The sequence below is a fragment of the Diachasma alloeum genome, unplaced genomic scaffold, assembly GCF_001412515.2.
Source record: "Diachasma alloeum isolate Michigan unplaced genomic scaffold, Dall2.0 Dall_scaffold_00280, whole genome shotgun sequence".
Lineage (NCBI taxonomy): Eukaryota > Metazoa > Arthropoda > Insecta > Hymenoptera > Braconidae > Diachasma > Diachasma alloeum.
In genome coordinates this window covers 870,771-887,658 of record NW_021680419.1, presented here as the reverse complement: position 1 = coordinate 887,658, position 16,888 = coordinate 870,771, and the positions used below count along the sequence as shown (strand labels likewise).

General features: G+C 36.4%; 2 protein-coding genes across 3 annotated transcripts; one reads left to right on the top strand and one right to left on the bottom strand.

The window, feature by feature from the left end:
• Nucleotides 1–681: 681 nt before the first annotated feature.
• Nucleotides 682–12,464, top strand: LOC107038374 (rho GTPase-activating protein 26). Of its 2 annotated transcripts, XM_015257433.2 has the most exons (17): nucleotides 682–1,394; nucleotides 3,131–3,288; nucleotides 3,998–4,069; nucleotides 4,984–5,196; nucleotides 5,269–5,373; nucleotides 5,550–5,621; nucleotides 5,752–5,818; nucleotides 5,904–6,001; nucleotides 6,076–6,170; nucleotides 6,277–6,358; nucleotides 6,561–6,663; nucleotides 7,563–7,784; nucleotides 8,177–8,607; nucleotides 9,707–9,896; nucleotides 9,959–10,115; nucleotides 10,215–10,345; nucleotides 11,175–12,464. In XM_015257433.2, the coding sequence occupies exons 1-17, from the start codon at nucleotides 1,235–1,237 to the stop codon at nucleotides 11,264–11,266; spliced, it is 2,448 nt and encodes an 815-aa protein (XP_015112919.1). In that variant the 5' UTR covers nucleotides 682–1,234; the 3' UTR covers nucleotides 11,267–12,464. The 2 variants fall into 2 exon arrangements, with proteins under 2 accessions (XP_015112919.1, XP_015112920.1); XM_015257434.2 differs by lacking the exon at nucleotides 5,550–5,621.
• Nucleotides 11,545–16,651, bottom strand: LOC107038377 (putative neutral sphingomyelinase). Its single transcript, XM_015257437.2, has 6 exons — nucleotides 16,185–16,651; nucleotides 15,633–15,806; nucleotides 14,458–14,641; nucleotides 13,814–14,140; nucleotides 13,635–13,740; nucleotides 11,545–12,897 (listed from the first exon to the last, which is right to left on the bottom strand). Exons 1-6 carry the CDS (start codon nucleotides 16,226–16,228, stop codon nucleotides 12,539–12,541), a joined length of 1,194 nt encoding a protein of 397 aa, XP_015112923.1. The 5' UTR covers nucleotides 16,229–16,651; the 3' UTR covers nucleotides 11,545–12,538.
• Nucleotides 16,652–16,888: the final 237 nt, after the last annotated feature.

The following is a 16,888-nucleotide window of genomic DNA, read 5'->3' as shown; positions in this document are numbered from 1 at the left end:
TCAATAACCCTTCCAAGTTGAACCTTCTTTAAAAAACGGTTTATTCACCGCTTATCAATTTTCATCGCCTCGATCTATCGGAGTGGTTCATCTCTGACAGAAAAAAAATATCGAAGACGAAAAAACCGATGACTGATAAAAAAAATGCACACTTAGATATCGATCCATCGAATATCGGTGTTTACCGACCAAAAAACTAACCGATAAAAAAAGAAAAAATTATAATTAGACACCGATCCATTGAATATCGATATTTCCGGGCCCTCCCCCTGAATTTTTATATCGACTCGCAATATCAATAACCCTTCCAAGTCGAACCTTCTTTAAAAAACGGTTTATTCACCGCTTATCAATTTTCATCGCCTCGATCTATCGGAGTGGTTCATCTCTGACAGAAAAAAAATATCGAAGACGAAAAAACCGATGACTGATAAAAAAAATGCACACTTAGATACCGATCCATCGAATATCGACGTTTACCGACCCAAAAACTAACCGATAAAAAAAGAAAAAATTATAATTAGACATCGATCCATTGAATATCGATATTTCCGGGCCCTTCCCGAATGTTTTCATCGACTCGCAACATCGATATTCGCTCCTCCTCGAGCATCCCTCCAAAAGCGATTAATCCAGCGCTCCCGACGTTCACTCTGCACACTAAACCATAAATCCAAAGGTAGCCCATCCCCACCACAATTTCAGTGGAGTATGGAGTATCCAGGCCTGCAAGATTGTGGGGTGTGTTGAAGTGGATTTGTCGACCATTGCGATTAAACGTAATCACTCGATTACGAATGCGTTGAACACCATATTTCCCCCCATACCCCTGTCAACAGTGGATTGATTGTAAAAGTGATTTAATGGGTGGTTCGTCACTCGCGCCTGGTAATACCGTAAGGGCGTTGACAAAAGTCAAAAGTCATATCTGCGATCAATCAGGTTCTGCGTTTTGGGTGAAAGAAAATAAAAATCGATTTGCAGACCATGCACCAAACACGGTGATTGCGCGCTGAAAGATACATCTTCAACTGTGTGCTCACAGCAGCTGAATTGTACTCAGGGACAATTGTTACAATAGGATAAGTGGAATTGATTTGTTTGTGCTGTTGGTTTTTTAAACAGTTTCTCTCTCAATGAGTGCAGACTGATACGTCGTGAAAGAGCTTGAATTGTTGACAATAGTGGGGAGGGGGGGGATTTCTGAGAATTTATTGTTAAACAGTGTTATACGATGGGTATGGGCTTGAAACCCCTCGAATTTACTGATTGTCTCACCGACAGTCCGTATTTTCGTGAGAATTTACACTACCACGAGAGTGAATTGGAAAAAACTAGTCAGCAAATAAAACGGCTTATCAAAGAGGTCAAGGATTTGCTAAATGCTGCTAAAAGTAAGTTGCCCATTGAATTTTTTCAACTCTCATTCTGCTGAGACCACTGGATTTTATTAATTTCACAGTTATTCTACCCACAAACGATAAATAAATTACCTCATGCACTCTAAGATGTCATTTTTTTTTCTCTTGAGTCACACACACGTAATCAGAGGCTAATTATCTTTAATAATGTCGTCTCGGCACTGTTGAGTGACGCGGTTGATAATTCAAGGAGAGAAAAATACGCGAGATGGAGGGAGTCTAGGTATTAGGATGTTTTCTATTTTGTTTTTTGCTTATCTGTTGAGATTGGATTGGCAATAACTGTAAATATGCATGAGTTCTTTATTTGTGTTAATATTTTTAGCACCTACGATGTTGTTTCTTAGGCCAGGGCGAAGAGATTCTGCACGGGAATTTATGATCCTCATAGATCAATTGTTTATGAATCATTGTTGAAAATTTATTGAAATTCGTTGAAAGTCCTGCACGTGCATTCGTTGGGAGAAAATCGTGTGCTCTGGTCGTCAGATATCTTGAACGATTTTGTAGAGAGGAGAAACGAGATGTGTCAACAGATGAGTTTTTATAAATATCTTCGATCCAGGTGGAGAAATTCTCGTGGGGAACTTGTGGATGCGGAATCGGAGCCACGGATGTGGGAATGGCTGGGAGAATTTTCTCCACCTGAGATTGTTATTGACAAGCATTATTCCAACTTTTTAATTGCTTCTTCGATCTGGCTCCGAAGGAAAGTTTCTTATTTTTTTTCGGATTTTTAAAATGTTTTCTAATGGTTCAATACTGATATTCGAATTCAGGGCTGAAAGTTTGAATAATAAAATCATTGTAAAATGTATTCCACTGGAGAAAAAATAGCCGAAGTACTTGGATATCCCTAAATATTAATGTCTGCAGATGCTGATTTTCCTGAGTAATTTATTCTGCGGGAATTTTTTCTATAAGATTTTCTCAATTTTGTTTCGTGGATTTTATTGTGAGAAACAAATGAAAATTCAGCGGAAAAAAAAAATTTTTGCCCAAGAATTTCTGTAGGAAAATAAAAAACTATTGACTTTTTTTCATTAAATATCTCTCATCAAAATCAGACATTGTATAATCGTAATTTTGAATTAACGTTAACTTTTGAATAAGTCAGTTGTTAATATTACCCACCAATTTTCTGATGGTTAAAATCACCATCAATTTAAATATTCCAATTCCGAATTATTTTATGAACGAATAATCGAGAAATTAAATTACCAATTACTATATTATTTTTCAAATTTCAATGAAGATTAATGATTGATGCCGAAGTTATGCAAAGAAATAGAATTCCTTAATGGAATTCTTACAGACTTCCAACAGAAGTTTAATAAAATTTCTCAGAGAAAGATAGGTTTTTGTATTAATTATTTTCATGCAAGAAACTGATATTCAAGGGAAATTAAATCATCCATTTTACCAATCCACAACTGAATCGTTGATTCATTCAATACTTGAATTTATTCAGTCAATGATTATTATTATTATTACAAGTACAATGTGATAACGAGACAAATTTTTCAATCCTAATTACCAATTAAATGACTAAATTAAAATTAAATGACGTGAAGCATCTGCTGACGTATTCTATAAAAAACTCATCTTCCACCGAAGTTGACAAGTTTCGTCTCCTCAAGTCTCCCCTCGAATTGCCAATCTGTCCAGGGTAAATCAATAGTTTTATTTTTGTATGAATTTTCCGAAAGATCTGTCCCGAGCCCAGAGAGCATTCTCCAAAACACTGCAAAACTTTAGTTTCGAATGTATTGGCGAAACCCAGACTGAGGATGAATTACATATATCACAGAGCCTAAAGGAGTTTGGTAAACTAATAGCATCGATCGAAGATGAGAGAGATCGCATGGTAAGCAAAAAGACAGTATCCATAAAGCGAAGAGCATTAAATCAATTCATTAATCAGAGACATTCAGCATTGGAGAATATACTTAACTCGACAATTTTTGACTAATGCATAATGCCAAATTGCGAAATTTTACTTTGGGTTTGAGAGACATTTTTTTGGTAAAGAGCGAGATGAAAATGATATGGATACATTTATTTTCACTGGCAAGCCTTTGCGCACTGAGGCTTGATTAAAACATTAATTTATTGTAAGCATGGTCCTCATTGTAATCCACCCCCACCCCCTCCTACAGTTTGAATAATTTTTGTTAATCGATTCACGATCATCAATCATAATATGCAGACTCATAAATGATCAAGGGTTGTTTAGATAATTTTGTAAATATCTTAATTTATTCTTCCTTTTTTGTAGTTGGCAAACTAGGGATACGCAAGTATTTTATTGAGTGCAAGTGTTCTCACTGAGAATTTGTTATTCTAGTACTTGTGAGTTTGATTATTAAAATTCGTTGCGTTAAAAATGGCACAATTTTCCTGTTCACAATTTACTGCACACTTTCAACGGCTTTATTTTTCTCTTCTCGTAGAACGTGTCGCACATTAACTCATGCTCACTAATAACACTAATTATAGCCCTCGAGAGGAGGTTTACTTGATTTTTGAAAATATATTGTTCTGTGGGTGGATATTTATTGGAGTCTGATTTGCAGCTTGCTCGAGCTTATGATCAGATTATTCTTCCTCTTGAGAACTTCAGGAAGGAACACATTGGGGGAGTGAAGGTAATTATGCCATTAATATTCTGTCACTAATTCGAGAGGATGAGTCAATTCCACTCAAGAGCGAATTCATTGTTGGAAAACATCTGGCAATGACAGAGATAGCAGAATTTTTTATGCTAATTGAGCTGCACTAAAAGTATTCGCAGAACAATTTTTATCTCATTGAGAGCACGAAATAGTTCTTAAAACTACGAAAGGGGCGCACTAGTGATTTATCCATATTATTTTCCATCATTGTGGATTTATTCAGTCATTGAAAAGGAGTTAGTGTCCGGTTTTATCCTGTTTAGATTTGAGAAGAACTTGAGAAATGATCTTTTGAGTTTATGGAGTTGAATGAATATAATAGAGAAATTATTCTCCAATTTTTATATATTATATTTTACATTTACATATTTATATTTTATAGGGAGAGTGGGGTAAAATGGCCCCTTTTGACTTTTTTTGTGATACTCATAACTCATAACTTGTGGAACAAATTCATTAATTGAGATCAGTCTAGGCTCTTTCTAAAGGCGAGGAAGTGCAGTTTCCATGGAAAAAAAATTATTTCATTTTATTTAAAATTGAATGAGCTGTCAACATTTTTTCAAAAATCAAAAGGGGCCGCTTTACCTCAATCTCCCCTATAATAAAATAAATATTAAAAAAAAAATTTATTATTCATGCATCCGTCAAAAAAAATTTGAAGAGAAATACTGATAATTATCTACAAATGCATAAATTTTATATGAATAAATATGAATGAATGAATAAATATCTTTTACGTTCTTCAAAAATGTATCCTCTATTTTTTAATACAGGAAACAATAGTCAAATTGGATTATTCATTGGCATAACAAGAGAGATAATTTTATTTCAATCCAACTTCATTTTTCTTATATTTCGTAATTGTATTCTCACATAATTCGCAGGAAGGAAAAAAGAAATTCGTGAAGCAAACGATAAAATTCTGTCAGAGTCAAGAGCGATACCTTAATCTCTCAACGAAAAAGCAGGACAATGTCCTTCAGGAGGCCGACGCAACACTGGACATGGCAGAGCGTCACTTTTGTCAAGCGAGTCTAGAGTATGTGTTTCTCCTGCAAGAGGTACAAGAGCGAAAGAAATTCGAATTCGTGGAAACGGTAACTCCTCGCTAAAGTCCCAATCGCCCCAGTAACCAAGATCATTATTTACATTATCTCCATTGCCCTCAGCTCCTGGGATTTATGTTTGGATGGTTGACGTTTTACCACCAGGGTCACGAGGTTGCTAAGGATTTCAGGCCTTACATGACCGAATTGCAGTTGAAAATACAGAAGGTAAAGCCTAAATTCCCCCGTCGTAATAAACCAACAATTACAATTACTCAAACTCTTAACAGCCAAGAAAACTCATAAATATAACTTGCAGCATTGTTTAACGGCATGAGTATCAATCTAATGAATCACCATTACTCGTGTGTGTATTTGTTTTTCTTTGTTGTTTGTTTTACAAGACTAGAGAGAATTTCCTTGCCACCCGGGATAAAACCGAATCGCTTATGAATAAAATGAAGGACATGAAAAAGGTAATGTTGAATAGTGTAGTACAGCTTCTTAATTCATTAATTCAATAATTAAACCCTTTAACTTTGTTTACCGCAACCACTGGATCAAGTGGTCTGCATAACTCGCCAGCTAATATCTGAAAATTTACAGTCAGCGGTTGAGACGGGGTTGAGTAAATTGAATTCACGCGAGGGATATCTATTTTTAATGGAGAAGAGTAAGAAATTTCTCAATCAATCGAACAAATCGCCAGTCGTGCTGTAATTTCTGCAATTAATCCGATGATTTTCTGTATCTTTCAGAGGCATTTGGCACAACATGGACGAAGCAGTACTGCACATATCAGAAAGATAAGAAAGAATTCACGATGATCCCGTACAATCAATTGACCGGAAAATTCGTGAGTCATAACGATATAATGTCACTCATGAACAGCAAGGTCGAGTTATTTAAATTATTAATTTACTTCCTCAGAGCAACAAGGAGACACTAACACTGGCAAGTTGCGTACGTCGTATGTCCGAGACAATTGAGAAGAGATTTTGCTTTGACATTACAGCTGTGGACAAGTGAGCATTAGATTTTGCATAATTACTTACGTAATAACAGAGTAAACTCTTGGCCAGCGTTCGTCATTCGTATCTGAAAATGGCTTTTTTTCATGCGCATTTGCAGGCCGGGTGTAACGTACACATTCCAGGCGCTGTCCGAGGAGGATAGGAAGCTATGGATGGATGCTATGGACGGAAAAGAGCCAGTAAGTTGCGGTTTATGTTTTATTGGAAAATATCGATGCACTCGTTTATCTTCTTAATTCAATTTAATTTAGTTCCTTGATGTTACAAACGTATTCTTTGCTTCACATCTACGAAGCACATTCTACACAAGCCTCTTAGTCTTTATTTCAATCTCTAATTTCGTGTTATTTTCGTTTATCTTCTCTCGTGATTTTTTTCCAGACATACGCCCTTCAGGGCCCGTCAGTCAAGACTGAGGAGACAATCTTGGATGAGAATGGCTTTACGTTTGTTTCGAAGTGCATTGCAGTGCTTGAAGACAGAGGTAAATGGCAGTGTTAGAAATAAAATTAATTGAGTCAGTTTTAATGGGTGAGGTGGATTAATATATTGAAAACTATTCGAAAGTATTAAAATACTTTGGCGATTGACTGTTTAAAAATTTTTAATGACAGCGGGAAATTTGTAATTAATGCAATGAGAAAGAGAAAACTTTCGAGAGATTTTGTTCTTCAGGTATGAGAAAATTCAATAGGAAACCTAGCGAATTCGCTGGAAAATTGTATTGGAATTCTATTGAAACATTCTATTTGTTTTTTGCGCTGATTCTATAAGATATTCCATAAGAACAAGTCAATAGATTTAGAATTTCTGTTGGAATTTTTCTCTTGAGATTTTTTCTATTAGAAATTATTGGGCACAAATTTTCTGTTTTTTCCACTAAATTTTGTTTTATTTTGCATTACAGAATCCGAGTGGAAAAAACTTAAAAAATTGATGCTCGAGCATTCTTATAGAAAAAATCTCAAGCGACAATTCCAAATCGAAATTCGAAATCTATTGGCTTTTTCTCCTGGAATATCCAATAGAATCAGCGCAAGAAACAAATAGAATTTTTCAATAGAATTCCTGTAGAATTCCAATAGAATTTTCTAGCGAATCCGCTGGGTTTTCTATTGAGTTTTTTCATGCGTGTTGTCCCGGAGACAAATAATTTGTTTATGATAAGACAGTGATTTCTCAAACCAACTCTAGTTGAATCAATTTACTCAAACTCTTGACGAAAGGTTCCTTTTCTCAGTGTGAGATATTTTCGTTTTGCCACTCTTCAAGCCGTGAGTTTCTTGACAAAAGTAAAGAAGTACTTCTCAAAAATCATCTTTTTTCTCAATCTATGATCGTCACAATTGATTTATTTGTTAATGCAATGTGATATTTCTGAAGGCCTGGAGGAGCAGGGGCTCTACCGAGTAGTTGGGGTTGCGTCTAAAGTCAACAAATTACTGGCCATGGGGCTGGACAGGAGGAAACTGGAGAAACTCAATCTCGATGATCGTTTCGAGTGGGAGAGTAAAACAATAACGAGTGCACTTAAAACTTATCTCAGAACGCTATCCGAGCCAGTTATGACGTTTCGATATTACAACAGTTTCATAATTGCTGCAAGTACGTGGACTGTTTGAATCTATCACTAATCAACACGACATAATTCATCATTTTGTTTATAATAAGGCAAATTAATTAAATGGACACCTCATCGTGTGGACAATTCCTCAAATTCATGATTTGAAAAAAATCTTGTTTCTCTGGGTTTCGAAAAATCTTTCTTCACAACTTCTGGTTTTGAATTATTCATTCTCTTAGTAATGTCCATTTCCGCTTCACTTTCATTTCAATAATGCAATAGTAAAGGAAATCCACAAGCATCTTCAATGATAAATCCTTCAAATGATGAAATGTCCACGAAATAAGCTGTTCACAGAATATTTTTCTGTGAAGACTTCCTCCAGTAAAAAAAAAAGTCGTGCAATTATTAAAAAATTACGGGAATTTTCCAGAACAAGAGTCTCGAGAGTCGAGAATCAACGATGCCCACATCCTCGTGTACCGACTGCCGAAGCACAACTTCAACATGCTGATGCTGTTGATAAAGCATCTTCGCAATGTGGCTAACAAATGCGACAAGAACCTGATGACTGTTGGCAATTTGGCTGTGTGCTTTGGGCCGACACTACTGCGCCCCGAGGAGGAGACGGTTGCCTCCATAATGGATATCAAGTTCTACAACATCGTTGTGGAGATACTGATTGAAAACTGCGAGAGGATCACAGCTGGACCGCCGGAGTTCACTAGGCCCTCGCAAACCCAGCAGAATCCAACGACGACTGCTCCGAGACACGATACTGAGGATAGCCCAAGTGCCACGGGAAATGGAAATGCGATTAACAGATATTCTGTGCACACTGCTGTTCCCGCTACTCATTCACATGTAAGTGCACCCAGATAAATGACACATTTAAAGTCATGACTTGACTGAGTGACTTGACACTGAAAACATTTTTCCGATCGCTAATCAATGGATTTAAGGCCCGGGTGTGCAATCTTTCGAACGTTATCTCGATGTTTTTTTTTTTCGTCTTTCGTCGTATGAAATTGTCAATCAAGTGCTGCATCATGCAGAAGTTTTGAAAAATTATGAATGAATAATAAAAAAAAAGAAAAAATTCTTATTTTTTTCAAACAGCATTTTTTAATTTATATTCAGAATAAGTTGAATAACAAGAAATTGAAAAATATGTCTGATTTACGGTGACAAATGGCGGCTTGTCACCCAATATCATGCAGGGGGAAGACTGATTTCGTAAATATTTTCCCACAGTGCACAGAGACATTTATTACGGAAAAGGCTCTTTGAAAAAAGTTGTAATATTTTGGAGAATTTTTTAATCACACTTTTATCACATAAAAATGGCAGATGACTACATCCCACTGTTTTGAAAATTCAGATACCTAGTATTTTGTTATCCACCATGGAAAATGACAGCTAATAGATAATTTCCCACAGCGAATCAGATATCTGTAATTTCCACTTTTTTCAACTCATTCTGAATCTCAATAAAAACGCTCTTTGAAAAAGTTCAGAATTTTTTCTATTTTTTTTATCATTCTATCATAATTTTTGGGAATTTCTACATGATGTACCACTCAATCGACAATTTTGGATTACGAAGGATGAGAAAAATCCAGATAACATTCGAAAGATAGTACACCCGGGCCTTAAATACTTCCAATGGGTTCTTGCACTTCCCATGGATCAAATGGGAATAAATAATACTTCCCATTGTCACTTTTCCAATGGGATCCACGACTGACTCTCACGAGAATAAAAGGATTTGAAATTTTCTTATTCTTTTCAACAACATTTTTCATTGAAAATGAATAAACTCATATTTTTATTCAATGCAAATGTTTTAATTTTATAGAAAAAAAATCTTCTCTTCATGTTTCCCTCTGGTCTTCATCAATTGCTCTCAAGAGAAATTAATTTCCGACAGAATATGAATTGATTTATCCTCTTAATATTCTAGTTGGTCACGAGATCGTACTACGATGGACCAATCCCAATCGTAACGAAGCCATCATCCCTGGACGAACGTAAGAACGGTGATTTCGAGGACATTGAACATGGAGCGCAACGACTGCCAATGTTCCCGGAAACAAGAGTCAGTCGTTCCAAGTTGACGAATGCCAATTTCATGTATCATTCAGCAGACAAAGGTAAACGAGCATTTGCTTAATCGAGAAAATCGGACTAATTCTTCTGGTTTCATGGACTGCAGTTCTAGGTAGTGGAAACACCAGTAGTTCAAGTGAATCAGTGGCATCGGATTCTCATTTATTCACCCAGGATCTACCGACGAAGCACAAACGCGGGTCTATGATGGGCATGCATTATCCCTCTGGGTACACACAACGCAGCAATCCAGCGATATCAGTGTGAGTGCTGCTATTTTTGTATTGAATTTATTTCTAAGAATACCTCAAATCAAATCGATCGTACACGTTGAAATCGTCGATCAAACTTTTGGCTTTCAGAGTTAATACTTCACCGAGTAGCGGCAGGTCGAGCCCTGGTCAGGGCATCTGGCGAGTGCGAACTCTTTACGCCTGCATGGCAGAAAACGACGGCGAATTGTCATTCGAACCTAATCAAATAATAACAAATGGTTCGATATTTTATCCCTTTTTCATGTTGACGATTTTAACAAGTGGATTGTGTTAGGGGAGGTTGGGGTATAATCGACACTTTTGACTTTTTTAAAAAATGTTAATGACAGGCTGAAATGGTGATGAAATTCTATCATTTTTTTTTCAATGCAAAGAACAATTCTTGCCCTTTGTGATGGGCCTAAACTGAGCTCCATTGATGAATTTTTTTCTGAGTTATGAGTAATTAAAGAAAAGTCTAAAGTGTCCATTTTACCCCACCCTCCCCTAAATCAGTGAAATTGGTAGGTGAAAATGTGGGAAACATTTCGTGTGCAATTCAAAGATCTGTGAAATTGAATGACGATGTCGAGTATTTTGTGGAAAAAATATTTTTATGAGAGAAAAATGGAATTTGGTCATGTTACCCATCAAAACTCATCTCAAAACTGCCATCTGTACTTATGACACATGAATCAAATGTCAAAAACCTCGAATGTATAATCCCCAGTATTATACACATGCCGCAGGCATGTAAATCATAAGGAAAGGGAAGAATTAATTGAACACGAGATAATGAGCACAATATTTAATTCCCAACTCCATAAATACACTTGAGACGTAGAAAAAATCACTGAAAAACGTCAACACTTCTTTAAATTATATTCTCATGAAAAGAATAATTGACAAATATTTTGCAATGATTCGATTAATCAAACTTTGAAAGTCCAAATTGAATTCACACTAAACTTTTTAAAAATCAGGAAAAAATGAGGAATTAAAACTGAAAAAAATACTTGCATATGCTCAATTTATAAATGTATTAATCATAAAAATTGTCTATTCCAGTGAAACCCTCCCTGGAACCCGGATGGCTGGAGGGCACATTGAACGGAAAAACAGGACTAGTACCGAAGAATTACGTAGAACAGTTACCCTAAAGAATGATTACGTGAACCAAAGAATTCACAGACGCATTGTTCACCCCCGTGACACAGCTAAAACATTCCCCTGAATTTTATTTTGTTTTCCCATTTATTAATTATTTTTGTTGCACATTGTTGGTCTCTTTGCGATATTTATTGTTTCATCAGCGATTGACGTGCATAATTCCACTTGCATTTCTGAGCTAGTTTATTTATCGATTACAGCCCGATTTGCTCAAGTACATCGGACACATTATTAATTGTAAATAAATGTAGTCTCTAAAGGGCCCAAGGAAGTGATTAAGGTAATTTATTTAAGTAAAATTTGTATACAAAAGTGTGTAAATTTTGTTGGCATAATCGTCACCTAATTTTAAATCTTCAAAGTATGTAAATAATTGAAGAGAAATTTATATTTATGATAGAATAGTTTTTTGATGAATTTAAATTCTGATAGTATCGCACACTAATGCCATTATTGAACAAAAATCAAGTCCACGTGGACTATTCCAAGGAACAAAAGACAAGTTTTGGTAAATTTTCCAAAGTTATTATTTTATTTACCGTAGTTTCAATATTATATTGGTATATGAATAAACACTGCATTGAAATCACTCCTGCATTAACATTCACACGCGCACCCTCTTCATAAAATAACATTCAAAAACTCCTAGTGTTTTCACTATCCACAGGATAAAGCGTTTTCGAATCTGAATCTCTTTTGGCCTCGAAGTGTTGCCATTCAGACAAATTTATCAAAATGCTTACGATGAAAAAATTGAGAGAACATGCTCCGTTTTTTTTTATCGATATTAGAATGATAAATTGAATTTATGTTCCATTCGCACTTTATTATTCACCTAAATATCAACATATCACAAATTTTCAAAGCATGTGCTCTGAGTAATGACACTTGCTGTGATTGAATCATATCGACTCCTTGAAAAAATATTTTTTCATACAACTATTGAATCGATTTATTGTCTAAGTGAGCTGATAAAATTTTTATTTCCAATACTCCAGTGGCAATACCGTCCGAAAATAAGCGATAGAATCAACATTGAAAATCATTCAATAGAAATGAAAATAATCATCTCTCGAGGATGAACGAGAGAAACTAATGAAATTTCGTACGATTTTGTAAAAGTGCAATTTTTGTATAAGAAAAATAATTTGTAAGAGCACGTGAAAATATAACACTAAATAATGTAAACGTAATCTTTGCTTTCCTTGGTTGTAAAATGTGATGGTAAATGTATTTGATGGAGAGAATGAACATCTCAGGGACTAGGTCGACGATTTCTCCAGATTCGTATTTCTGTTCAGCTGCAAGAGACGCGTTTCCATGGCGAGATAACCGGCTTTGAGGGCATTCCGTTCAACGCAATTCCATATTGAGCTCATGAACAGGGCGTAACAGAGTATTGCTGTGGCCAGGAGTCGGCTAACATTGACGCCAATGTCAACGCCGATCGATCCGTTCGACAGATCGAGACCCATCGACCACATCAGGGGAACTGCCAAGAGTAGACTCGCCAGGAGATACCATATTCGTTGCTTTCGAATTTCCTTGAGTGATGTGTCGCAGACACTGAGTGCCTCTTTCAGGGAACTCCGAATGTCCTTCTCTACCAGTTCATATTTACCTAGAATTATGAAGAAAACTTAAACATTTGGGGTTTTGCATGAGATTTTTTTGGATATTTCGAGGTAAATCTCCAGAAATATTCCACAAAAATCGATTGAGATGGAATTTGAGGTATGGCCCTAGGGCAAAACGTTACTTAATTTCTTATTTTGGAAGAAATGTGATATTGAAAGAATTTTAGGGAATGGGAGAAATTGCCGGAGGGCGGGTTTGAGTCTTTCAACGACCTTTAGGTTTCCAGTCTGAGCCTTTACTCACATAAATTGAATATTATTTGTAAAATTAATTGCAAATTCATTGAAAATTCAATTTTTAAAGGCAATGAAAATTCAATTTGATTTTAAATTCATATTGTTGTTATGTTCGAATATAAAATATAGTTAAATATTTAGGATTTTACTCAAGATTTTAAGGCCAACTAGTTATTTTATTCCTATCGCCAAAATTTATTTCATTTCACATTTTAGATGAAATGTGATTAAACTAAATGCGAAAAATCGCGGGTGTTCAGCTTTAAACTTGGCCTTTACACCCATGAATTGGATATTTTTTGTAAAATTCAGTGAAAATTGAAAATTTAATTTTCTAAAGCAAAGAAAATCCTCGAAATCTACCAAAATCGATCTACAATTAAAATCCAATTTGATTTTACATTCATACTATTATATTAAATTTTACGAATGTATTTGGAAATTCAAATTTAAAAACCCCAAAACCCTATTCTTTAATAATTACCCGGTATCAATTTGAATTCAGCAGCAACAGCTTCATGATCCGAATAGCTGACATTTTCATTCGGAATCCGCGACGGGAAGGGCTGGTGGCACTTCAAAACCTCAAGCTGAAGAAAAAAAGCGCTCATCATAGAAAAATAGTGGAGTTAAGATAATAAGTTATCACAAAGAATATCAAACCTTGAAGTTCTTAGAGCCCAAATATAGAATATGATCGATACGTTTTCCCTGTGGCAACTGTTTAGCGGCTTTCTTCGGTGTATAACTATTATTGGCACACTCACTGGTCCCGACATCGCTATGAATACTTGAGCATGCATCAACCAAGCTGGCAATGCCACTGATTATCTGATATGCCAGGTCCTGGGGGCCTGTATTGAGATCACCACCGAGAATAGTAGCATCAGCCCCTTGCCTCGTCATCCTTATGAACTGGGCCATGTCGAACGCCTGGAGGACTCTGTGGGCCGAGTACTCGTCGTTCTCAGTGTCGTACTCAGCATGCAGCTGGAGAGTATAAAGTCACTCAAGAAAGCATTCAACATTTCCAGGAAATGATTAAAAAGTCAGCAGCACGAGGTGAAACGAGATTGTGGCAAATTCAACTGTCTTTAATGGGCAATATCTCGGGACTGGCTGGGCCAAATCGAGAGATTTTTGTCTCGTCTTCAAGGCACTTTAACAAGCTTCAAAATGAGCCCAAATTCGTACAAATCGAGCCGTTAGGGGAGCCGATATCAGCCGGAGAAGTTACTTTTCCTTTGCCCATCTCGTTTCACCTCTTCAGTACTTGAAATATATTGCGAGGATAATGCAGGACTCACATGTGCCACATAAACATTAATATTAGCATCGTGTACTTTTAGTCGACACAAACCAACCCCCTTTCCCCCGAACCAATCACCGTGGTGGATTTTGTGGACATACCCATTGAGTGACCACTTGTGGAACATAACGTCTTGAATCGGGTAACGTGAGAGAAGGCAAATACCGGAGCCCAGGACTCCACTGAACAAAGGAATAGATCAATAAATTATCTTCTTAAGTATGTAGGCCCCAGTAGGTCGTCCAATTGTGGGGATCAAGCATTTAATTCTGGTGATAATCATCCTGAACAAATTTATTTCGGTCTTTTTGTTTGATTTTTGGCTGAAATTTCTGGTATTCTTTTTGGAAATTCTCATTGCATTACAGTCCCACTGACATTTCAGCGTAATTTGGTCCTGCATATTCATATTTTTGTGGACAATTCAAGTGAGTTGGGAAATTCTCATTCTCCTGCTGCTCAAAAAAATGTCATTTCATTGAATTTTTTGAGAAATCTGAAATTTCATCGCTTTTTCCACTTGAATCAAATGTAATGCCATTCTCCTTAATTATTACCAACTGTCCATGGTATTTTTTTTCCAACAGGCTAAGTATGAGAATTTAATGTGAAAATGGCTGCAGGCTTATCAAAACATTCTTCCTCTTTTTAATGAACACTCGATACAAGGGAATTTATCACAGAGATTCCAATTTGTCGATAACGAATGAATTAGCTCTCAAAACCTCTATCAAGTGAATAAATTCATGATTATGTTGAATTCTAACTAAAAAATATCTGTAAAAGTCTGACATTAACGCAGATGATGAGAAAATTCAGCTAAAATTTTTGTCTTGTTTTTCTCCCAAGTCGACAGAGCACCAAATTATCGATAGATTATCAAAATACTTTATCACAGACTTTACAATTTGTCGATAACGAATGAATGAGCTCCCGAGACCTTTGTCAAGTGAATAAATCCCTGATTATTTTTAATTCTGACTAAAAAATGTCTGTAAAAGTCTGACATTAACCCAGATGATGAGAAAATTCAGCAAAAATTTTCGTCTTGCGTTTCTCCCGAGTATTTAATATCTTACGATTTCACAATCTCGTTCCTGCCAACCAGGATTAACTTGTCAGAATGCACCAGAACTGAAGACCTGCAATGCTCCTGACCTCCCCCAAACCCACCTGTAAAAATAATGGGAATGCGGCAACTTATCCTGCGTCTTGTACTTGATCATGGTGAAGTCATTGACAGACCAGATCTCCTGCAGGCAAACGATATCATAATCTCCAGAGGCCAACTGTTCAGCGATGGCCTTCATCCTCTTGTGGCGATGCCTCGACACATAGGGAATGCCCCTGAATAAATCAAGCACCAAAGAAATCAATTGTCACTCACCTATTAATAGATCAAACCGATACTCCAAAAAGAGCTCCCAAGAGTGTCTCTACACTGATCTACCATCTGACCTCCACGAGAATGACTAAACCCTCGCATTAGTCCTCAAGTAGACACAGCAGCACCAAAAAACCATCAGGGGAGGATGGGGTAAAATGGACACTAGACTTTTTTAAAATTATTCATAACTCCGAAACAAATTTATCAAAAGAGTTGTTCTTTGCACTGAAAAAAAAATTATTGAATTTTATCGATATTTCAAGCCCTCATTCACATTTGAAAAAAAGTCAAAAGTGTCCGTTTTACCCCACCCTCCCCTAAAAAAATCCAAAACTCACCAACAATTGAGTGTCAAAACTCTGAGCAACACCTCCTCAGCCATGATCAGCTGTTCCACCGAATGACACTAACAAATAAATAAACTAAATGAATGACTGATGAATAATCGTAATCCTAGAGGAGAACAGGTGTCACGCGAGCATTGTTGGAAGTAATGACATCGCAGCTGTTAACAACACTTGGGCATTGTAAATCGCTCCAAAAGCCGGACAGAGAAACTATCGACGGGCTTTCGACATCAGTATCTGGAACTCCCGAATAACTACAGACAAATATCGACTCCGGGCACTACGAAGAGGCTACGAAAACGCCTAGAAACCGTTAAAGTCTGTCAACCGACGCCAAAACACTCGAAATAACTCCGGGAAACCGATTCGGGGCACCTCGGAGGGGTCTTCTCCAACGAGTTCGAAGCAAACAAGTGTTTACGGGGGGTGGGGTAGATGGACACATTCCGTTTTGGAACACGTTCTAGGGAAAATGGCGACGGTACGAAGGCGGTGGAAGGGTGGAACAGATGGGCACGGAAATTTGTGCCTAGGAATGGGTGATGTTCGTGATGTTTTAAAAAATCGATTATCGAAGAATTGATGTTTTTCTCATTACACAGGAGACAAAAAAATTGTTAAAAATAATTTTTTTTTTTCTCGTTTTTATTAAAAAAGATATTATGTAAAAATTTCCGTTGAGTGTAATAATTGTT